This window comes from Parasteatoda tepidariorum, chromosome 7 (genome assembly GCF_982258835.1).
Source record: "Parasteatoda tepidariorum strain Cologne lab strain chromosome 7, Ptep-v5.0, whole genome shotgun sequence".
In the NCBI taxonomy this organism is placed as follows: domain Eukaryota; kingdom Metazoa; phylum Arthropoda; class Arachnida; order Araneae; family Theridiidae; genus Parasteatoda; species Parasteatoda tepidariorum.
In genome coordinates this window covers 105,756,867-105,782,390 of record NC_141761.1, presented here as the reverse complement: position 1 = coordinate 105,782,390, position 25,524 = coordinate 105,756,867, and the positions used below count along the sequence as shown (strand labels likewise).

At 29.5% G+C, this 25,524-nt stretch overlaps 2 protein-coding genes across 2 annotated transcripts in view; both read right to left on the bottom strand.

The window, feature by feature from the left end:
* The window catches only part of Arp8 (Actin-related protein 8), a 29,954-nt gene extending 24,432 nt beyond the window's left edge, over nucleotides 1-5,522 (bottom strand). Inside the window, exons 1-3 of the mRNA XM_016054151.4 lie at nucleotides 5,314-5,522; nucleotides 3,288-3,458; nucleotides 1,518-1,628 (exon numbers count right to left, since the gene is read on the bottom strand). Coding sequence (XP_015909637.2) covers nucleotides 1,518-1,628; nucleotides 3,288-3,458; nucleotides 5,314-5,379 — 348 coding nt within the window. The 5' untranslated portion in view covers nucleotides 5,380-5,522. The remainder of the gene's footprint in view (nucleotides 1-1,517; nucleotides 1,629-3,287; nucleotides 3,459-5,313) is intronic.
* A 6,157-nt stretch (nucleotides 5,523-11,679) lies between these two features.
* On the bottom strand, nucleotides 11,680-24,952 carry LOC107441022 (uncharacterized). The gene is made up of 5 exons (XM_016054149.4): nucleotides 24,676-24,952; nucleotides 20,922-21,081; nucleotides 16,338-16,474; nucleotides 14,999-15,131; nucleotides 11,680-13,047 (listed from the first exon to the last, which is right to left on the bottom strand). The coding sequence occupies exons 1-5, from the start codon at nucleotides 24,707-24,709 to the stop codon at nucleotides 12,888-12,890; spliced, it is 624 nt and encodes a 207-aa protein (XP_015909635.1). The 5' UTR covers nucleotides 24,710-24,952; the 3' UTR covers nucleotides 11,680-12,887.
* Nucleotides 24,953-25,524: the final 572 nt, after the last annotated feature.

Below are 25,524 nucleotides of genomic sequence, written 5' to 3'. Positions count from 1 at the left end.
TATATGTAAAATATTCCCCATATATAGGAAATTTTCATTGTAATCCAAAATACAAAAATTTTATTGCAGTAAGCACTATAAATGATCTGCAATATTTTCCATTTATGATTGACACAAAATTTACTGAGATTTTAAATATTTTTTATTATGTTAACTCATAATTTTGATTACTAATAAAGAAATAATTCATTATTGATAGTTAAAAAATTTTTTTTTAATTAGTTTAAAAAGAGAATTCTGAATAAAAATAAACTGAAAAAAATGACAAATTAAATCAAAATAAATTACAAATTAAATTTTAAAAAATACATTTTAAATCTTAAACAGAAAAAAATAAAAAGAAACAATGAAATATGGAATATGACAACCGTTTTTAAATTTTGTCCATATTTCATTGTTTCAATTCCTTTCGGATTCTCTACTGCTTAGCGTGCTTTTCTACTGAAAATATTCTTTTTAATTGCTTTTAATATTTTGAATTCTTTTCTTAACAGAAAAAAATATTAACTTGAAAAATGTTTAAGCCAAAACCAGCATTGTTAAAAATTAAATAATAAATTGTTCATATAATAGATTTTTATATCACGTAAATAAGAAATGCGAATTATGATGTTTATATTTAAATCATGCAATATAAATAACGTCCTGTGATATCCAGATGGGTGATTTTTAAATTGTACAAATATGTATCACACTGTGAAGATATTAAATCACATGAATACAAATCCTAATGTGCGATTTTTAAATCACACAAATACGAATCACCATAAGATTTTTATAGCTCACAGAAATGCAGATTGTGATAAAGGATTTTTAAATAACGTGAGTATAGATCGCGTGGTGTATTTTTTAAATCATGTAAATATAAATCACGATGTTATGATTATAGATTTGCACAAATAAGGATCTATCATGATGTTTGATTTTTAAATCACAAGAATGTGGATCATGATATGTGATTTTTAAATCAATTGGATATCGATTGCAATGAGAAATTTTTATATCATCGAAATATCGAAGATGGTGTGTCTTTTTAAAATCACGTGAATAAAAATTGCGATGCGAGATTATGAATTTGCACAAATACAGATCACGATGAGGGATTTTTCAATTGCACGAATGTGATTCACGATGTGTGGTTTTTAAATCGCACAAATACTGACACGATGTTCAATTTTTACATCACACAGATGCAGATTGCAATGTGCTACTTTTAAATCATGTTAATACAAATCGCGATCAAGGATTTTCTAATCGCCAGACAAGATTAAGGGCTCCGAGAGCTCAAATCCATGACGAACAGGGAGTGTCCATGAATTTTTAATGATTTTCCATGATAATTTTCAATCAAGGTTAAAATCAATGAATTCCCATGATTTTCAATGACTTTTCAGATGCACTGATATCCTGTGCATACTAAAAATTAAATTTTTACTACAAAATATATTTCAAACAATAAAATAAAAACTAACTTTTAAATAAATAATAATAAAATTACTAAATAAATATAAAATTACAATATTTAAAGGAATGGAATTTCTAAGTCTACCATCACTTGTCATACATGATGCCAAAATCGAACCTAAAGTGACTTGATAGTTGTGGAGCTGGGACTTCAATTCTTGAGACTGTAAAAAACCACAATCAGTGATGAAACATACTTGATTTGACCAAGTATTAGTAGCTACAAGATTCTAACTAAACAGAGATAAATTACATAAAATAAACACAGTAAAATTATTGCTAGAGTATAAAATATTATAAACAAAAAACATTATTCCACATTATTCTTAACTTTTTTTTTCATTATTTCTAAATTAATTTGGCTAGAGTTTTTTTTTAAAAAAAGATTGTAAATAAAATTTATAGATTTTAAATTTCTTTTGTTTTGTTTTAGGCACTTAACAGTACACTTGAATTTTTTTTCGAATTGACATCTTTGTTGGTGGCAAAACTAACACAATATTGAAAGGTCATCCAATCGCTCCAAAGCTTTTAGATTTTATTTTCATTTTCAGCAATAAAATCTCTCTTAAAAGCAGTTGCAGTTATTGGCACTGTTAGAGCTATAACAATTAATTTGTCAAAGTGCCAAATGTTAGAAAGAGGGTGAGTTCACAACCATCATCACTCACTCCAAATAAAAATGCTTTATTGTAATTAGTAAAGCAGAAACATATTGAACAAAATCAAAAATGTCACTGAATAATACAATTCATAGCAAGGTTGCAAAAACCCAGGTGAGTTTCTGGGTTTTATTGAACCTTTTTGGGTATTTCATGTTTTATTGGGTTTTTTTTTTTCAAAAGAGAGGGCAGGGATAAGTACCTTCTTTAAAAAAAATCTAATATTAATAAATAAGTTTAATTTAATTAATGGACTTAACATATAGGCAATTAAAGTGCAATTAATAATTAATACAATTAATTGTCTGAAAAAAGTTTCTTCTGAGATCACGATACAAAATTTTATAAGTACTCACATATATCACACATTTGAAACTTATTTTAACACAGGATTACTTTATATTTACATTTTGATCTTAAAAAATATTTGATTTTTCTTTTTTTTTTTTGTGCATAGAAAGTAAAGCAAAGGCACTGACTAATCAATGGCCATACAGTCAAATCTAGATTGCTGGTCTATATCTATCTATAACACCATTTCTAAATCTATACCATTTCTCGATCTATAACACTGACAACTGGCCAATTTATAATGTATTTCCTCTGTTTGTGTTTATTTTTAATTAAAATCGTTATGAAATAACTTCTATTGTACTTTGATTTATACTCAAATTATTCTATTTTTCATATGAAACCAATACATTTTTCTTCATGAATTACTCAAATATTTTTTCTTTTCAGATTATCATTAGTTTTTTCAATATTGGTTCATTTTTTTAGACTAGACTACATATATATTTCAATAGAATAGCTCTTTAATATAACAAAGAATAAAAAAGAAATTAATTTTTAAAAAAAACAGTAAAACCGGGTGGTTTTTACTGGGTAAAACCAGCTGCAGGCTTTTTGCATTCCTGATTCCAAAAGTAAAAGTAACTCAAAAGCATTTAATACCTAATTCATTAAATCAATACAAACATCATTTAACTTACTACCTTGAAAGAAAATTGTAAACTATCATTATAAGATCTAAGCACCATTCAGGGTAGTGTAGTGCCATACTATAAATAATAAACAATAAATTTATGAAATTATTTAAATTTTTATTTTTTTCAAACAATAGAAAATATTAATCTAAAAATATTCAAGAAGTAAAACTACCAAATTAATAAGTGGCACCAAAGTTGGATCTCGGTGAATAGGAGATGGCCCCAATCTATTACGCCGGGCAATTACGTGGGGAATAACTTTGGGATATGATTCTGAAGCTCTTCCAATTCTTAAGTACATTGATCCAGGATGGATCACAATTACTGATGATGGTTGAATTGGCTAAAAAATTAAATATAAAATACACATTTACAATGAGAAATATTTATTTTAACAATAATATTGTAACATTCTGTTATAAAAATGATGAACATTAAGAGAACTAAAATTTTCATTTAGTTATTGTAAATTAATTAAATAAATAATTCGGAAAGATCTTCGTATTGGTACATGCCTTAGAAAAGTTATCCAATATCGGAAAAAACTAGACAATGGCACATGAAAAACTAAAACATTACAGAAAGAGACCAACTTGAAAAAGTATAACTCAGAGCAATCCCTGGGTAAATTACTCCAAAAGTAAAAAACTTTTTTAGCAACTTGGCAAAGGTAGTTGACATAAAAAAGCACTAGCACAGAAATTTTAATAGCTATTTATCTATAATCAGTTTTTGAAGGCAACCTTACAATATCTTGATTTATTGTTTTGCTATTTTCAAGAAAATTTTAAATAGGCTCTATGAAATCAAAAATATATTGTGTAATTATTATTTTAGTTTTCATATTAACAAACTATAAATATTTTTGCTTTGTTTTTATGTTTAGCAGACTAATTTCTTGAAACTTCAAAGCCTTACAACAGCATAAAATCTGAACTACAACACTGTCTTATCATACAAACAAAATTGACTAAAAGAAAAAATAGTTTCCAGAAAAAATCTGGTTCATGCTTACTAGAAGAAAAAAAACATATGCCAATATTTAAAATAAAAAAAACTGTGATAATAACTATCGAAAAAAAAATATATGTAAATTATCTGTGCAATATATGTAATTATCTATATATATGTAAAGTATCTGTGTTACTACTAACCCAGAGAATTCCTACAAATGATATGAAAATTATAATAAATTATTCTCCTCTTTCAGGTCAAGCAATTCCTTAAAGAAAAACTTTTTATGATAATTATTTCTGAAAAGTGTAATCGTTTGCATTTTAGAATATATTTATATCAGGATATAAATCAATTATTATGAGAAAAATAAATAAACTAAAGAGAAATTCTAAAATATATTAATAAGAGAAGACTTATTAGAGCAGCTTTTATATTTATTTAGAATTGATTCATGATCATAGTATCATGAGATTACAACTATAGTAAATTACTAATGTATAGCTAAAACATGCATAGAACTCATAAAAGCATTATGTGTTACCATAAGCATGTTTACATAATAAAAGTTTCAAATTGTGTTATAAATAAATTTATAAAATTAAGTACATTTTAAAGCAAAAAACGTGAATTAAGCAAAAATAAAGAGACATAAGTTGACAAGCTATAGTTTCAGCTCTATTAACAAGATCCTTCCTCAGTGCTGTTAAATAAATTATAATCTAAACTGAAAGATGCTATATATTTTCTAAAAGATGATTGAACTGAAAGATACAGATTTCATAACCTTCAGGTTCTTGCTAGCACAAAATAACTTATCGTTGAAAAAAATAGTAAAGCTTAGTTGCTGACAGATTAAAACAATATTTTTTTCAGTGTAGGTTTACCCATAGTGCTACTCTAGAAATTACTAAATTTAATTCCAATTACCAAATTCCAACACTATTAACAAAACTTAAAAGAAGTTCTTGCTAATGCTAAATTCAAATCTAAGTATTCATGATGACAGTAAGGCTAAACATTCAAATTATCAAAGTGAATTTAGAAAGAAAAAAAAGCTTTAAGCTTTTGTAAAACTAATTTACAAAAATGTAAAAAAATAAATGAATATACCAGAAAGCCCTATTGAATGAGTTAGTACTATAAAGTTATATAAGAAGAAAAAAACATGATATGCAACAGAAGAAATATAAAAAAGCATTTATTTTATAGAAAATTAGTAACTTTTAACGAAAATATATTACTTCCACGGCAGGTTCAACAGCAACTGGGGTTGGATTGACCGGCTTCTTCGTCAAAATAGGAGCCATGTTTATTTACAAAATTTCGATAACGATGAAGATTAAAAAAATTATTATTTTATTGTTACCACATACATTTGCTGACTTGTGTGCTCAATTAAGGCTTATAAGCCTGTGGCCAAAAGCTTTCGCAGCGCTCGAATGCGCCATCTGTGGAGAAGACCGGTTCCATGTATTTGCCCTCCCCCTCTTCTTTGCCCCTGTAGAAACGCACTACAATATTTTCCCATTTTTTAATATTTTTCGTATTTACTTGTCAAAAATATGTTTTAAAATTTTCATGCCGTTTTATCTTAAATCTAAGTTCACTGTAGTTATCAGTTCTCCCTCAATGGCAATCAGAAAAGCATGAAAATTTTATTACTTTTTAAACTGTATGGGCCTCCCTGACCGAGCGGTATCGCACGCCAAACACTGTGCGAAGCGGGTTTGAATCCCATCCCACCGTAGTCCTGGATGTATTCTGTGTGATGTCCTTCTCTGAATCTTTCTATCAGTCCCTCATCCTGCTTATGGCACGTGCTATATTAGCATGATGAAGCCATTCTGGTCCACTCAATACCAGCCGTAAGCACAGGGTTAAATAACTTCTAAGAATGAACAAACAAATAAATTATTTATTTACCTTTTTGTTTCTTATTTTTTTGATTTGTGAAAAAGAAATACATATTAGTGCAACTTAAGAAATCACAACTGTTTGATTTGTTTTTTAAATGAACAAGTTTGAACCGCAATTTTATTTTGACGTTTAAGCTAATATATTACACAGTAAACTTTAAAAAAGCTGCTCTTTAAAGAAAAAGGGGTTGGAAAACTTTACTTTTCTTAAAATTATTTTTCAACAATTGCTCAATTCAGAATATATTATTACAGTATAATTTTAGGAAAATGCCTTTTTTGTTTAACAGCAAGTACTAAAAATGGATCATTGTAAAAAGATTCCAAATCCATACTATTTTTAAAACCATCATTTTATTTGAGATGTGTAATAAAAAATGCGCAAATTTTGAACTTATTTTGGTAAAAAGAAAAGTACGCAATGAAGAGTTAACATATTTTTTTCCGAAATTGATTCAGTTATTACAGAATTAATTAAAACTGATAACAACTTTTTACATATTTTTTGCAATAAATACAAATTATTCCTATATTTCGCCATAAGAGGATATAAGAATGATGTTGACCCAAGGAACCTTCTCGATAATTTCGTTATTTCCAGAATTGAAATCTGTTTGAACGAAACATATTATTGCTTGAAAGCTGAAACGAGAAATAATTAAACTATTATTATTTATTTATGCTATACCATTAATTTATTGATAGTGGTGTCAAGGATAAGGATATGCGTTGGAAGTCCAGTTTACCATTATACTATGGGTGTATTAAATCATATGTTTTGAGTAGTTTATTTTAAGCAAATTATTTAATTTTGAGCAAATAAGGGTGTAAAAAAAATCTCTGTAGAAGTACGCCTAAAGTATACCTTAAAATATACAAAGAATAAATTTTGGATCTATAAATATAAAACACATTTTCAAACTATTTCGAGTGTGACGAGAACGTTAACTTGTTTGAAATAACTGCCTTTGTAACTATTTAACTCTGATTCTTGGTGCAAGGGGGCATTTCATTTTCTCATTCGACTTTTGAAATTTCAATTCCAAGCGGACTTGTTTTGACTCCCTTAATATTATTTTTAAGGCTAGCAGTAAAAACAATTGTACTGCATTGATTTTTTTTAAAGAAAATTGCGATTAATTATTATTTTTTCAATTTAAGAGCCTCTTATGTAAAACTTATTTTAATATCGCGATAAGTAATTTAATATACTGTGTTAAGAAACTAAAGCGAAAGGATTAAAAATAATTTAAATTTAAAAAAAAAATGAAGATGACAATAACAGTAGATTTATTTTATGGCTTAAAAATTGACGTCACAAGTTAATCATTCTTAATAAGTTTTGAGAATGGGTGCTTATTTTTGAGCATGCAAAACATATCGATATTTATTTTGATCTTCATGATTTTTTAAGCTAATGAAGTTTTTATCCGGAATTATACTGTGTTAAATTTAGGTCTTGATCATTATTTTGATTAAAATTTTAAACTCGAAGAAGTAAGCTTCTGTACTTTAATATTTTAACAGGGTTCATACAGTCATTAAAAAAGTAACCGTAGCATCAATAGTGCAATTATGAAGTTATCTCCAGGTGCTCAGCTGGATCCGAGGCATTTCTTCAGCTGTATCTCTGTTGCCTCGACCCTCTTCAACATATACCTCAACTGCTGCCGAAAAAGTCGGAGATGTGGCCAGGGCTGTGCTCCATGCCTTCGGTCCCATTTGACTTGTACTTTAACTTTCTGCACTTGTCAAACGACAACAGCAACAACAACATGAAGTTATCTTCCTTAAAATTAAATCTTGAAACCAAATACTTGAAGTAAATTAAATTGAACATTGTGGTGAATGTAAACGGAAAAAAAAAGAATGTGTTTTATTTTGACTTGCCGCCATTTCAGTTTCTTAAGGACTTTTCGAACTCCTTAAAATGTGAATATCGTTTAAGATACATGTAGTGATGATGAGAATCATAAAACAAGTTCATAAACTGAAGGGGAAAAAACAGAGAAATCATAGTAAGGCTATGGTTTGACACACATGCATGACATCTCTTACAGGTATCCATTAAATCACATGGTTAGGCATAATTACTTCTCTTCTTCTCAAGTTGCACTACCCAATTATAATATTTTTAAAAGTAACAATTTTAATAGTAAATAATACCAGTTAAATTTAGTTAATAATCAAAGAGAAAAAGCAAACGACTTTTCACTTTTAAAATTTTTTTTAGAAAGAATGTATATTTGATCTATAAATGTTGATAAGATGAATCAGAATTTTTTATTAATTAATTTTTACAACTTTTGCTAAAACGCACTTCCTCAATACTTCATATATTAGTCTAATTAAAAAAGAGCTAAGAATAAATATTTTTTCTGTTGAAAGCAAAATATTTGTTTTCTTCCTTTTTCTATGAAAAGTAAAACGATTTATAAAAGAAAATTACTTTTCTGCATTTTTGTTTTTCCATGACGAATTTTTCTGAGTTCAAATTATATTCTAATATGTATACAATATTAAAGGTATTAAATAACTTTTATATTGTTTTTGTAGCATAATTGTTGCACGCTTATTTGTTACAGGTGAACAAAAGTCGTATGATTTATTCTGTAATGAGGTAATTACAGTAAGTAATAATAACAATTTAGTAATTTTAACGCTGCTATGTGGATCACTCGCTCTTAACTATCAAATTTTAAAGATTGCTTTAAAGCATTTATGTTTGCAGTTTATTTCAATAATTCCATCCTTTTTCAAATATTTTAACTTTAGACTTCTTGCATATCAAAGTAAATTATTTCAAGCCTATATTTTGTGCAAACATAGCTGAGTACTGTATTTTTTTTTATTCTTACTTATACTTCCTAAAGGGTTATATATGGTAAATTTAGCAATGGGGAATCTCTCTTATTAGTAATAAATGCATGGCCATTTTTTAAGACTAGTAGGAACTCTGCAAATAATTAAGACATTTACTAGAAAAAAATGTCTGAAGAAATTAAAAAATAATTCATATTACTTTCGCTGTTTTATCGCAATTAATATAATGCGCTATCACGTTTTGAAAAAAAAAATGGTTTGAAAGTGGTTATTAAGGAGTTGTATGGCAGCGATTCCGAAAGGTCAAACTGAGAGCTCAAGTACTGTCGAAGGTAACATAACTGATCCAAAGCGGTCAGCTCATAAGGATTTGGCCAATTAGTACTAGCACTTCAAGAAGATGCCCTCCCAGACTCACACATGCGATTTATAGCGTCAGCGCTAGCTAATCTTCACCAGCATAGGCGTATTAAAGTTGAGCTAAGTTTCTCAACATAAGTTAGAGTGTTAATTTACAATAAGTTAATTATATACAGAGCCGTATTGCACATCTGATTAGTTGAAATATAATTCGTTCTCGTTTAATTTTTTTTTCTTAACTTAGATATATTATTTGCTTATGTATTTATTGTAACCGGAATATATTTTTGTTTTGTGTACCTGGCAACTTCGATGCATAATTAGTTTGTTTATGTTCCACATGGTTTGAAATCTTTGAGAAAAAATCTTTGTGAAAGAATTTAGAATCTGTCCCTTAAGAGAATTGATACTTAACGGCTTGACTTACTCGAAATAGAATGGGGAGAACAGTTGCTAACTAAACAAATGCCACGTTTCATCAACCAATCAGGATCGAGGTACCAACGCTACGTCACTGACTGCTATAGGCGTCTAATATTAGCAGTGTTTATCGAAGCTCTTTCAACAAGGGAAAAAAAGTCAAAGTTTATGTGCCTTACATATGAGGTAAAGCTGTAGTTTTAAATTAGTAATATCATCGTGTCAAAAAAAATTATCTCGGCTTCAGAACCAACAAATAAATGAAAAATTTTAAAAATTATTAAACTTCTTTCAAAAACCGGCTATTTAGTGAGTTTTTATCCAACTAGATCAAATTTATCAAAAAATATGAATGAGTCTCAATTTTGACGAATTTTTATGAGCCAAAGTAATTTAGTGGAGTAACTCTTTAAACGTTAAAAAATAATAAAAAAGCTCGGAAAATAAGAGTTCGCTAACTCTTTTTCTCTCCACAAAACTGCGACTTTTCTTTATGTTGACGTTTAACTCCATTTCCAGATATAGCATCATAGAGGATACTGCTTAAAGATAGGCTGAACTTGACCGAACAGTTATGAATAACTATTGCAAACTCACAGCAGATTTTGAACATAGCATATTATTGAGAAAAAAAAGCGTTATTTTAATTTTATACGATATTACAGGAAATTAAATTTTGTCTCTTCTCATTTATATTTTCTCTTTAAGTTAAAGTTCACTCCCACAATATTTTTAAGTCAGTGTAATAATAATCTTCTGTGCGCAGAAAAAAAAGGGACTACCCTGAATAACCTTTGGTCTAATCATCGGATCTTCATGTTCTAGGACTCAATCTTAATGATTTGAGTGGGTGCATATTCCTCTTTCGAGCATAATTACTTCCCACATTGAAGCTACCCCCTATATTTCGGGGGTTAGAAATCCGAATCCATCAACAAAAAAAAAAGGTAATTCTATTCAGAGAAAGTAAGGTTTTGTGCCAGACTTCGTTACTTAAAATATCGTTTGCACTAATTACTCATCATATTTGATGCATTCCCTCCAGCTATTGAATCCTAGAAAGTAAAGATTCTATCATTAAGATCAAAAATTATTCAGCGTGGTCCTTTTTTCCACATTAAACAAATCCCTAGCAGCGAAATAACTTGGGGCCTCATCCAATATTCACGAATCTTGGCTCAACAAGGGCCCGTTATTCTTCCGATATTGGGCCTATATAGAATTGACCTATTCCCCCGATACTTTACAGCCACTTTATATCCAATATCGGTCCTCTATAGAATAGGTAGATTCTCCCTACATTATATATTCATTATTCAGCCAATATAAGCCGATATTGAACCTGTAGAGGACCAATATTAAAAAATCTAGATAACCTAATATTGATCTATCGGTGCATGTTCATATAAGACCCCTATTGATCCCAACGGGGGCCAAGGTAAAATTGTTGCTCGGGAATAATACAGGGTGTCTATAAAAGAACTCCGGGATTTTAAAAATTCATATCTCACTAACTATAAAAGATAGCAAAATTTAGTCGATTTCTCTGAAAAGAGTAGCTCAAAAAGTTTTACTCATACCAATTGGGAATGTTTGTATCAACTGTTGGCGACGCTGCAGGGCGTTGACCTTGAAATGACGTCGCGAAATTTGAAATGATGGCTACTCCGCAACAAAAGGCTCAATGTGCTATTTGGCTCATAGAAACGAAGTCTTTAGTTCGTGATGTTCAACATCTCAGGGAACGAATAGTCAATTGTGTGGCAACCGTCCCCCCAGACATGCTCGCCAGGACATGGGAAGAGGTAGAATACCGTTTAGACGTCTGTCGTGCCACTAACGGGGCGGGGCTCATATAGAACTTTACTAAATGTTAAAAAAAAACTTGAAAATGTAAGCTTTTCAGTCATGTATAAAACATGTATGTATGTTTTTTATTTCATTAAAATATTTTGCCTCAAAACCCCGGAGTTCTTTTATAGACACCCTGTATATATTAATAATACAACATATAGCAATGGTCAGCAGAACACTTCGTATCTTAAAAATATTACAATTTCGTTTAATGAAATAAAGACATCAATGAAAGAAATACAAAAGGAATCTTTATTTACAAGATGTTTACAAATGAATCTAAAACAGGATCAATCCTGGTAAACGACTCATGATGAATTTTCCGACTTAGAAGGATGGACTTAGATGAAAAAATATAATACATAGATGAGATCAATTTTTTTTATTTTTTTTTTAAGAACAATAAAATCTCGCGAAATTTCTTTGCGATTTTAATATTGATCTAAATTAAATATTAATTTTGGTAAATAACAAATTTATCAGAGTACTAAATTCTTGAAATTATTTGATTTATTGCGTTTTAGTTATTAAAAATCCTGCAATATTACTTTAAATTGCGCAACCTATTTAGATTTAGTAGTACTTTCTTAACAAATATGTTTTAATTTATAGAAAATATGTTGCATTTTTGAAGAAAAAAATTGGTGTTTTTTTATACTATGATTCATACATAATTAGTGATTGAGATCGAATCCTCAGACAATAAAATGACGCTTGCTTTAAAAAGAAAGTAAAAGCAAGTTCAGTTAAAGAAATGCTGCGTATTCTATATTGCATAAGTAAAGATTTAAATATGCCTTGTTTACTTACTATTTCGTTAATTATGCGACAAAATACTGTTTAAAGTTACAATTTGGGTTTGGTAAAGAATTTCATAGTGTGTTCAATTACTAAAGATTAAATTTTTAGCTCAAATTTTAATACTTCTGAATGTCTTGGTTAATATCGATGTTCATTTGGAGAGCTATGATATATTTTGTTTTATAGTTACTTTTACTGAATGTTTATTACTAGTTAGAATTGCAACGACAGCATTCAATTATAATTTAATAAGAAATGTGAACGTTGTTCTTAATTCCAATGCTCATATTTTTTAATCACTGGAAATTTTAATTTTTAGAATTTTTGCTATATTTTAATCGTGTGGAGATGTTCCACTAATCATTAAAAAATTTTCTTGTATAGAATTTTTACGAAGATTTTTTATTCGCGCAATGATATTTTTTTAATCATTGAAGATTTTAATTATTTAGAATTTTGACGTAGATGATACGTGAGGTAATGTTCCATCGAAATTATTAAATGTTGCCTAATATTTTTACAACGATGATTTTTTGGTATGGTGATATTTCATGAATTTGATGCTTAGGAATAGTGTGATTTTACTGTGAAAATAGAGCATGATTAATACTGTTCTGCATTGAAGTGATCTTCTTTTGCTCTTAGAATTGTGGGCATTTGGATGGATCGTTGTAATAGCAGATCACTTGATTGATAGGATAAAAGGCTTTTCCCATCATTTCAGAGACAAGTTTTGAGGCACTTCTGCCACAGTCTTTGTGAACTCGTTCAGAGATACACTCACCGGTTCGATCAATGGAACTAAAAGAATGAGATGAAAAAAAGTTGTATTACACAGAAATTCCTATTATAATGTGATTTTTATTTATGTATTCACCTTTATTACTTCATCCAACAGTAATACTACCCAATGCCACTCTGTCACGTTAAGGAGAATTTTAAAAAAAGAAAACTTGTAGAAAAAATAGTTTATTCTTTATTCAATTCCAATTATTAGTTCACACTCTCTCTCTATATCTTGCTCAAATTTTCAATCGTTAATAAAATACTTTTTATTCATCCATTCAAATTCAAATACATTTTTTTGAACTTGTAGTGGATGACATTTGATGTTAATACAGTTTTTTCAAATATTAATTCATTAATTAAATTTAATTAACTAATTTTAGTTTATATGGGAGAAAAAATTGTAATTATTTAGAGAAAAGTAACTGAAATAAAGTTTTTCTCTGTTGACCTCAGTAGGAATTGGCTTTAAATGTTTTTTTTTTAATTACTTGTTTTTTCGGATAAAAGAAATCAATGACTACCATTTTTTTTTTTCGTGTTATAAAAAGTATAAATGTTTGTTACATTTTTGAGTTTAGTTATATATGTTTAAAACAGTTGTGATAGTCAAGGAAATTTCATTCCCTTCCTTAAAATAAATGGAGAAAAATATTTAACCTGTTATTTAACTTATGAAGTTGCTTAAAAATCATTTCATTAAGCTCTTGGAATGATAAGGGTTAAAATATTGTTCTACCATGATACCTTTTGGTTAGATATCATTTTAATTGCGGGGGGGGGGGGTCATATTATCTTAAATACAGATTTTATTTATTTTAGAATAATATTCTTTAAGATTATTTTAATGAATGCGAAAAAATACAAACTTAGATTGTTTTATTAATGTTGATGAAAAGTTTCGCAAACATGTGTATTTTTATAAATGTTAGATATTTTTGTTGATGAAAAATATTTTCTTAAATTATCAAATTTCGTTCAATGATTTTGTTTAAAAAGAAAATATTTCCTTATGGCTCTTGGTTCGATTACATAATTATATTATTCAGGTCTAACAATTTAAAATCATTTCATTCTTTAGTCAAAACGAAGTAAGAACTCGGGTCGAATCTTTTTTTATATATAAAGGAAAGTTAAATAGTTTCGAAACCCTGTTCTGTTAGACGAATATAGTGTTAAAAAATCGTGTTTTTTTTTTTTTTTTTTTTTTTTTTTTTTTTTTTTTATGTTGATAGAACCAGAAGAACAAGATTTAGAAATGTAGAAAAAGAAAAAAGTTCGTTATGCCAGTTAGCGGTCTCTTAAAAAGTTCTCCTTTGTTTCTGGTTATTTATGTAATTTTTAAATTATATTACTCTTTTAACGATTACTTTATTTCTTTAAATTTTTTTCATACTAAACGTTTTAGTGCATAAATCATTTTAATGAATAACTCCGCTTTCGATGATATTTTAAAAATTTAGTAGTATAAAAACATTGTCTTTATAGACTTAAAACTAATTGAATTCTTATTCTTTATAACAAAACCTTGCGAAATTAATATCATTTTCAAAGCGAAAAACTCCTTTCATTTAAGAAATCCAAACCTCAAAATTAATAAACGTGTTTATAAATTTAAATTGTATCAAAGAAATTTTTCATCGAATACTTAGTTTTTTAAGTTACGGATGTCAGCAATTATTATTTAATAATCTTTTTGATTTAAACTCGTTTTTTAATAATTTCGCATCACATTTCAAAATGATTTTTAATATACAGGGCTTGAAGCAATATAGTGATGTGTCTTATATTTTTTAAGTTGACCTTTTTGCTTTAAACTTTTCGTATTGTTTCCTGATACGTATTTTACAAATTCATGGTGTTTTGAACTTAAACGAATCCCCAAGCAATTTTAAAATGTGGCTTATCATTCTATTGTCCCAGTTCCCTGCATGCATTATTTATATGTATGAGATTACATGCTTACCAACAGAAAACTTTGATGATTGAGTCTGGATCAGGTCTTTGGATGAGAGCGGGATATTTATCAATCATTGAAGCAGCGCAATCCATTACGGTAGTGTTCTGGTGATTGAGGCATTTAGATTCTTGCAAGTAGCCTATTGCGGAATAAATAAAAATGGTGCTTACATTCATTATTCTGATAAATCATATCATAAAACTGTATATGATGTTGCATATATAAGTCTAAATAAATATGTAGCCGTGATATTGAAGGGATTTTAATCATCTACTATGTCTACTTTCATCTATCAAACGGTACCTCATGATAGAACCAAGTTAACATGTGTTATATACTAGAGATTTGGTATTTAATATTTGTAGTGGTAGTTACGCCACAATATAATATAATTTTCATTTCCATTGCTGCCAACTTCTACTGTCATTGGGAAAAGCATACTAATCAAAGAAGGAACATTTTTCTGATTACTAAGCTTCTTCTTTAATACTTAAAAGTATATCTGCCTAAACAATAGTTTTTATTGATATGTTTGAACTATTGATTTGCTATGGTGGCTAAAACAGTAAATTCAAATATAAATTTGTCCCGCAGTGGATTGATCGTGAAGACATGGTTCCCAGTAGAACGCCGAAGTCGAGCATCACTGGCTGCTGTCAGTAAGTGGGTGGGTGACCACTTTGATCAGCCTGCGTAGAGACCGAGGGTGTGAGGTTCTGGTCCTCGGTAAACTGTTATACCGTAAAGTACTTCGCGCTCAGGTAGTCGGGCTACCAAACAGGGGAGCTATCCCCTCTGCTGAGGATCAAAATTGTGATGGCAGATCTTCGGATCATCCTTATGGATGTTTCCCAGACCGTTGCCCATTGCGCAGCTCTAGTGTAACGCAAATAAAGTACCTACCTATCAAATATAAATTTAAAAATTCAAACTTTTCGTAAGAAAAAAATAGTAGTATAGCAATTTCTTTTCTAGCTTGTTTTCGGTGAAAGGGAAACAGCCATAACTACTAAAATTTAATGAAAGATTTAACTTGTATAAGGCTGTTTCTGGTGCGTTTATAAACAAGACTTTATGTTTTATCACATTTCTGACGTGTAGTTTATAAATAAAATTAGAAGAAACTTTAAAACTTTACTTTCACACGACTGAAAGAAATTTCACATGTAATACATATGTAATAACTGTTAAGTCTAGATTATCACTATTTCTAGATTATCCCTATTTCTAGTCTAGTTTATCAGGAAAAAAAGCAAGAAATGACATGGTTTTAGCATCAGTGCTTCCCCCCCCCCGTCCTCCGTCGTTCCAATGGCTGTAAATCTATCAAAATAAGGATACTCACGTTTTCCGAGGCTTGATCCTGGTGCACAAATCTCAGATAGCAATTGCTTGACACCTCCCATCACGAAAGGACTGGTGGCTTGGTAGAGGGGTGAATCCAGACAACGGTCCAAACAACCTAGGCCCTCAGCAGTTCGTCTATGAAATGGTAAAAAAGAAAAAGAGCACATTTCAACTGATGGCATAAATGTTTAACAATTAGAAAGTTCGATTATACTTATATATAACATCTGCGAAATGCGATCCTGTCTGACAGGAACAGGTAGAAAAGCGCAAAGGAGTAGCTTACACTATGATATTGCACTCAAAACATGGCTCAGTTTCAGTTCATGAATTCAGTTGGTATTCAGTCGTGCGCAGACATAAATCACATAGCAGCAGATGAATCATCCGCATTTTCCTTATGTAAAATGTCACCCATGAAGGGCAATAGATGCACTATAAGATTCTATATAAAATCTTAATTATCAGGTGATACTTTGCAGCTTTATTGCTTTTAAGCGACTCATACCGGTTTGCATTTGTTTACGTTTGTGTATCAATTAATTAAATTAGACGATATATGATGTAAATTAGACGATTGGATAAATTAGATGATATATTATATAAATATGGAATATTTATTATATCAGGTATTACGTTAGTATATTATAATAATTAGACCAAATTATTCGACACACTGTAGTGTTTTAATACTGACATGTTTTGCACGAGCTAATATGCAATACTTTTATATTTAAACACAAATGTAATGGGTTTTTACTTAGGAGAATTTTTTTGTGTACTTCTTATTTGCGTTAATATAGTATTTTTTTAACGTATTGCATTACAATGTTAACTAATTGATACACGAACGTAAACAAGTTAAAGAAAATTAAAATTTTTTACGGTGAAAATTTAGTTACATTTCTTATTTACTTTCTTAACTGTTATGGTTTTAATTTTCAATTTATTCATTTTTTGTGGGTTTGTTTATTGACAACGCATCATTCCAGGCTCATTAGAATCAATTTAAAGCATCATTGTAAAAATATTATGTTAAGAAAAACAAGCACATTTTTCTTTCAAACAATTGCTATTTTGTCGATTTAATGTAATTTTTTGCATGATATCTACAGTTCTGTACTAAAAAATGCATTTAGTTTGCCTCGCGAACAAAAATAGTGGCAACTATTTACTCTACTATTCTTAACCATTCAATAATTGATTCAATGTATTAAACAGTTATCAAAAACACGAAACAGACAAATAGAGAACGTTTGTTATCATTAGACTTCGTAAAACTTGCTAGCTTCCCATATTTTAGAGTTTTTATTTTACTTTATTTATTTATTTCATTTTATTACCATTGCATTTAGCAGCGTGATTAAATGAGGTGGTTATGATTTAATAAGCCTCTATATACATAATTAATTTACAAATCAGTACAAACGATAATCATCTCGTTTATTATTTAAACCAGAACTAATAAAATTTAGCACGATGGCCTTTATTATTTACTTGTTCATTTGTTATTATTTTTTTGAGGGGAGGGAAGGGTTCAATCATAAATCATAGAATCATTGAACTGTAACTTTTAAGAAGAACTTAACTAGGCGTATGAACTAATATAGTGGCCCAAATGAATCAGAAGTATGGAGTGTGAATCATCATCCATGTTCACAACACAAGCACAAATAAAGTACAACAAATTGTCATCATCTTATTTACAACCTCAACGTGCAGTGAAGCAAGAAACTAACTTCGCTTCTCAGAGGCAATTAATCAGTTTGGTGACAGCGAAAAAGTTATTTGCGTCAATGAATGATTATCTATAAAGCCGAAATTTGACAGTTTTCGAAGTAGAAATGGGGGAGAGGAAAGTTTGCGTCCCTCATTATTTCCCGATGAGTAGTTTTTCTAAAATTAATTTGCTTGAAAAGAAAACGAGTCAATTTTTTTTTTACCTGGAGAAGAGGTAAATCTATGCCAGAATCGTTCATCACTGCGAATTTTGTTGTCTTAAAGACGCAAGATAATTTAACCGTAACAGCTTATTTCGGCTGTGGAACAATGAAATTATGGATTATTGTAACACAAATTGTGTTATTTAGTATCATTGGGAAGTGTTTGTCCTGTTCTTATCAACACTTATGATTCTTTTAAGTCGTATTTTGGATCGATTACTGCTCTTGGCTTGGATGGCAAGAGATTATAAATTTTTCCTAGTTTGCCAACAATAAAAATCCTGCTGAATGTATTAAATTAATCTAGAGTCATGGAACGCATGATAATTGTTATTAAAAGCATGATACTTTAAGCATATTGTTGAAGATAATTTCATGCTTTGAATAATATCCTAATATGGCCATAATAATTTAAAACTTCGAATAATAATAATCCAATAAAATTTTGGATTATTGTAACACAAATTGTGTTATTTAGTATCATTGGGAAGTGTTTGTCATGTCCTGATCAACACGTGCGATTCTTTTAAGTCGTAATTGGGTCGATTACAGCTTTTGACTTGTGCTACAATAAAAATAAATGCTTTTCCTCATTTTCCAAAAATACAAATGCAGTTGAATATATTAAATTAATTTGGAGTCGAGAAACGCATTTTAATAATTATTAAAAACGGGATACCATCATATTGCTCATGTAATTTAAAATTTTGAAGAAAATGAGCTAAAAGTGTTGTCTCTTCCAAAGAAGACACGCTTTTGAGCAGCTTCTGTTTTCCTTTTCAGACTATGACAGGACATACCGCCTTCAATCTAGTTTACGTTACGTCCCCGCTTTCTTTTGCACTGGATTAAGTGACCGGGTATATTCCCATCATAATGCTAATCAGGATTAAATCCTGAATCTTTGGGAAAGATCTACTAGATGGGCAATATTTCCCGAAGTACAGGTACGACGATACTGAAAAAATATAAAACTGATCAAAAGGTTGCAAAATGTGGTGCCGTAGATAAATCAAATCTCAGATCAGAGAGTTCCTAAATTAAAATTTTTTTTTCCAGTACATTAATTTTCATATTGGTTTGGTTGTCATCAGCATAAAATTGATATAATTCTTAAAGGTATTGTTTTCCTATAAATACTTTTGTATCCCTACTGTGAAGGTATTTACCTGTACTGTTATTATTGTGTTTTTAATTTTGATTGTTTTCAAAATTAAAAGTTTTAGAGAATTATTTTTATTCTTATTAGAATAACTTAATTCTATGTTACATTTTAAGGTAAAGTAATTTAAATCGGTGCCTGATCTTATTAACCGTTTTACAATTATTATTTTTTGGTGCAAATTACATTAATATGTTAGTATGAATAACGGTTAAAGACATTTAATGATTCTGAACTTAACTTTCAGCTTCATGCTCAAAGTGATGAATGCAATAAATTGAATTTAAAATATACATCCGTCCGTTTGATAAGCAAAAATATTAAATTACAGTTGTGAACTCACCAAATTTGTTATAACAATATACTTTTAGTTTTAAATGTTTTTTCAAAAAATGATTACTTAGAAAAAATGAGCAAGAAATCAATCAATCATTGGTGTGCGTCAGTGAGCAGGGAGCTTAGCCCTAGTATCGATATATTTATTTTATCTGAGCAAAAGAAATTTTTCCACACTGAAATATTTCCTCAAATGAGCTAATGATGCCGTAAAAGTCCTTAATGATGCTGTAAATGTACAGCCAGAAACTTTTTATAGAGATTCAGCATTTCAACGTCGTTTAGCACATTCAATCGCAAAACGTCCGTACGTGAACGTACGGGATGTTGCGTAAATTTAGTAAATCGTTTATTAAGACTATAGAAAAATTATCTTCGTTACGTATCGTATGAAATTTCATCTTCATATATCTTTCCGTTCAGTTTTCTTGGGATTATTAATTCCATCAAGATTATTATAATTCGCTACAAATAGTAATTTATTGGAAAAAAAATTATAGTTTTTAATTTAAAAAACAAACAAACAAGGAATACCATGGAAATAATTATCTGGCGGAATATCAACAACAAAAGTAATTCTATGTAATTAGTCATAGTCGTATTTTTACCTAATTATTTATGCTTTTACTACCCTTTTTCACCCTTTGCACTCGAAAAGACTGTCGCCTGTAAATTACTTACCAACAAGATTATCATAGTTTGTTACAGATAATAATTTAATGGAAAAAAATTGTAGTTTATAATTTTAAAAAAAAACAAGTAATACCATGGAAATAATTATCTGACGGAAGTTCAACAGCAAAAATAATTCTGCGTAATTAATCATAGTCGTATTTTTACTATTAATTATACATTATTTATGCTTTTACTACACTTTCTCACCCTTTGCACTCGAAAACGTTAAAATTTTTACTTCTTAATGCTTAGTGACCACTTTATTTTATAGTCTCCAGGTATTATAGGGTACGCCCACTAAATTTTTTGTGGTTACTCTCGTTTTTTTTCTTTTTTTTCCAGAAGGATCTCGAGTACTAAGAGATAAACATGATAGTTATTTCCATAATAAAACCCCTGAAATAACTTTCATAAATTCGCATAAAGAATTCTTAATTAAATCCTGTTAAATTTGCACCGTACTTACGCGCAAAATATTTTGATGTCGCCCTCGTTGACAGGGTCAGGGTCACGAAGCTTCAAGAGACACTCTTCAATATTGCACTGCTGTTGCTGTTGTTGCTGCTGCTGTTGCTGTTCATACTGATGTTGAAGGTGGGTCTGGCCAAGAGCAGCGACGATAACAGCTAAGTGATAAAAATATTTTTTTATCAGTGGATAGAAATAAATCACATTATAATGATATTTGTTAGAAAGAAAATTAAAAGTAATGGCACAAATATTTTGGTTACCAATATCGTATGACACCAATGAAATAATTGCAGCTTGATTTATTAAAGCAACAGTAGGAAACAAAAATTACTAAGCTTTTACAGGGTGCGTAGCCAAATCTTTCAACAGAAAATAAGCGCCTTTTAAGTACTTTTGAAGCACTTAAAAATATTTTTGAGCACTATATATATTAACAAAATGCGAAATAATTTTCAAAGACTTTACATGATCATAATAAAATAACTATAGTTTCTGACAAAGAACTCGTTTTTTTGATCATATTAGCCACCATGAAAAGATCGGGAGATCTTTCGGCTCATTTCGGAGGGTAGAAAATGAAGCCTGAAATGGAGAATATCTTGCAAAATGCAGCAGAGCTGCACATGGGAGGGCAATAATCCTTTCCACTGAAACCAGCTCAGTAGACGCTCATGCGGACCGACAGTACGCCAAAATGCATTGTGTTTGAATGAATTGTGAAAATGTTGAATAGTACAATGTGAAAACTGTGTTTTTGCATAATACGTAACGAAAATCGATATAGTAAAGAAGAAAAAAATCCCATTTTCGATAAGGGAAAATGAGGCACATTTTAAAAACAAATTTTCGAAAATAAGCACCTTTAAGCACTTTTTAAAAACGCCGCGCACCTTGTTTAATTATGTAGTGGTGTTTCGTAATCCCCACGCTTAAAATATATTTTTAGAAAATAAAGTATTAGTACATATTGGTCTAGTACATATTAGAAGTCCCAGATCAATATCCAAGCAAGGAAAAAAGAAAAACTCTATCGAAATCTAAAGAATCACAAATGGGAAGAAAGAAATAGAAAACTTGTTTGATTGCAGGAGGAGACAGAGAGGAATTGAAATGAGATTATTAGAAGACTAACAAAAGCGGTTTTAAAAATTTTTCATTCCGCTTTCGTCACTAATGATTTAGCACAGATTTCTTCACTAAAATATTAATCTGAAACTTTTAGTGAGTATATATATTTTTAATTTTATTTTTGACTCGGAATCTATAGTTATACATTATGGAATGATAATTTCCGAATATCCTGTTTTTATTTTGATACGCAGCCAATCTGATTAACACCAATATTATATTTTTAAATAAACTTTCAAATAAAAGTATTTTTTCAGCAAAAATGAATATTTTTGAATAACTAATGTTTAAAAAAAAAGAGAAAATTATCAAAAATTACAATCAAGGTAGCTTTAATTATATAAAATCAATAATTGAGACAAAAAATTTTAAAAAAATTATAAAAACTGTTAACTTAATTATTTTAAAGATAGCTTTTTTCTAGAAGAAAGAAAAACAAAAATTTATGTCTATCATTATTCCTTTCCCATAAGTGATATGAAATATTTCTCGTAAAACAATGGCAACTCTCGAAATAAAATATTAAAATAAAGAATGACGAAATTTTGATTAAATTTATTGATTAGTTTTCGCTTCAACCTCGACTTTAATTTTAAAGAATCATTTAATGCAGAATTTTAAGTTAAGAGTTAGATATTATAAAAATTACATATTATAAATATTTTCCTTTATCGAATTTTATTCCTTAATAGATTACCTGAAGAAGTACGCGCCGTCTTGGGAGTTTAGCCCGATAATTTAAAAAACCCTGGAATACATTTAGTTACTACTTCAATTATCAGACCACAGGGGGAAAAAAAGAAGAAAAAAACGTATTCTTTTATATTTGAGATAAAATCTGATAGCACATCGTTAGCATATATCATTGCTAAGTATGATTTTTGTGTTCTTTAACTTTATGCTTATAATTGAAAAATTTGAATTTGAATGTCAAGCAGGCGTGATTTTCAAAAAATTAAACGCTAGCAAAATGAAAATTTTTTACTTATCAGACTTAGCTACATTATTATACTGTGATTATTCTCATAGGGCAGGAGTTGGTGTTGAAAATTATAGCAGCCTCTTTCAAGAAATAAAAAAAAAATTATAGGAATTCTACCAATTTCTATTTTTTGCATATTTCTGAATGAGATATTTTAACTACGGCGTAATGTTAACCATTCACCGTAGTTAAAATATCTTATTCAAAAATATGCGTTATAATATCTAGCTCTAAAACTGGTCACAACGTTGTTCTTAAAATAAAGTGAAATGTCTGTATTTGGTAGGCTTTAAATTAAAATCTTGGTTCGTTTAGAGTACATTAGCACACATTAATTTTTTGTAAGATGATGCGGCAACAAAAGTTCTCCTAAAATGTTAGCACAATATTATTTTTTTTAGTACTTAAAGGGGACAAAGTTGCTTCATGATTTTTTAACAGCTGAAAAAATTGATACATCTCTGATTTTCTCAGCTTATGCTTATTCTTGCTAACCCAAAGTTCCAGCTCCTTATAATAAAGTAATAGCAAAGATTATGCTTAACTTTTCTTCTTAATTTTTCCCGAGCTGAACTCCTTTGTGCCTAGCTTCCATTTGAAACGATGATTCAAAAAAACTTTCAAAAAAAGAAAAAGTGTCTTATCCTTAGGATTTATGTTAAGACATAGTGCTTTATTAAAGTGATAAGTATTGATAAACAACAAAAAGAAATATCCATTTGATGTAAACAACTCTGTACGACCATTTTTTTCTCTTCATATTGATGTGCTTCATATATAAACCACTTTTAGTAGTTGGGCAATAATGGGTTAAAAGTTTCAGTACATGGTTAACAGGTCTTATATTTACTATAATTAATACTTTAATAGGTTTAAATTGTTTAGATATAGTGGTTTAGATAAAATTTGCAACCACTTGGAATACTCAAGAAAACTCTCCCGCCAAAATTGGGAGCGGAGTTGGCAAGTATATTATTTTGTGAGAAAATTAAACAGGGTGCGTAGCGTTTCAAAAAAGTTCTTAAAGGTGATTATTTACGTTTTTTAAAGGCCCTTAAAGGTGCTTTTTTAATTCGGGGTTTGTAAAAAGTGCTTAATTTTCTATCTTTTAAAAAGAAATTTTTTCTTTACCGTATCGATTGTTGTTTTAAATTGCAAAAAATGCATGATTTTCACAATTTTCTCTGCAATTTAAATCAGAAACGAGTTATTTTATGATGATTATGTAAAGTTTTTGAAACTGTTTCTAAATTTTATTGATTTTATGTTTATAAATAAAGAACTTTAAGCGACAGAGGAAAAAAAATTTTTATTACTGCACAGATCCTAATTATGAATTTTTTTTGTTTAAAAATATTTTTTGAGTGTTTCAAAAGTATTTAAAAGGTGCTTATTTTTTGTTGAAAAATCTGGTTGCACACTCTGTTAAAATAATTTTTTTCAATGACTAGTTACCACTTATATTCAAATATCCAAAGCCTATCATTAAGGCACTTTTCAAAACACTATAATATAGAAAGCCGGGCTTTAATATTTAAAATTAGCTTCCATCTTTGAGATCGTTTTTATTACTTTCACCTCAACATCCACAGAGAGAAAGCCGAAGGGTACGAAGGAAGGAGATGAAACAGAAACTTACCCGCAAAGAAAACTAGAAATCTGGTGAAAGCCATCGCTGGTGGAAGAAGAATGAAAACAAAGGCAAAGTGAATGGAATAACTCGCTGGGTGTTGTCTTTAAAGTCTACACGCGGAAAAACAACTGGTGTATGTGAACCCTGACGAGACTGACGTCAGGAAAAAGCTTACATTTGTTAGGATGGCTTTCTGTGAGAGAGACCCAATCACGAGACAGTAACACTGACCTTAAATAAAGCGACGAAATTTCACTTTTGTTAGGGACCGGATTGTATGCCACCAGAAAAAGCACTTTTTCTTCCTTTGAAAAAACTTTTTTTTTCCCTTTTCCCCTAGAGCATTGCCCCAGCTTTGCAACCACGAGTGTGCAGTCAAGCGCCTCCTACCCATCTCAGATTAAGACCAGAATGATTCTAAATCAAGAATCGACCACTTTGACGACGAGGAAAATGAGTTTATCTTTTCCACATGTCTTCCATGATGCGAGGAAAATTTTCTATTTATTCATGTTATTTGTTTTTTCGCACTTAAGGCGGTTCCGCACCCTTTTTCTCCCTTAATTTTTCTTTTTTCATTGAGGTAGTTCTAATGCACCTTTGTCACCTTTATACTTTAACCAACAAATGCAAAAAAAATCCCAATGCTCTTCAGTACAATCAATGATACTTTTACTTTTGCTGTACTGTTGTTGGACTTACCTTATACTATCTTTAGTAGTTTCCTTTACACGCCTTACCTTTAACCTTACATTTATTATACCTTTCGACAGTACAGTCAGTTTCAGTCTAACTCAATTGTCAGCTTCATTTTTTTCTTCACATTCGAACAAAAAAAAATTCCAATGCTCTTCA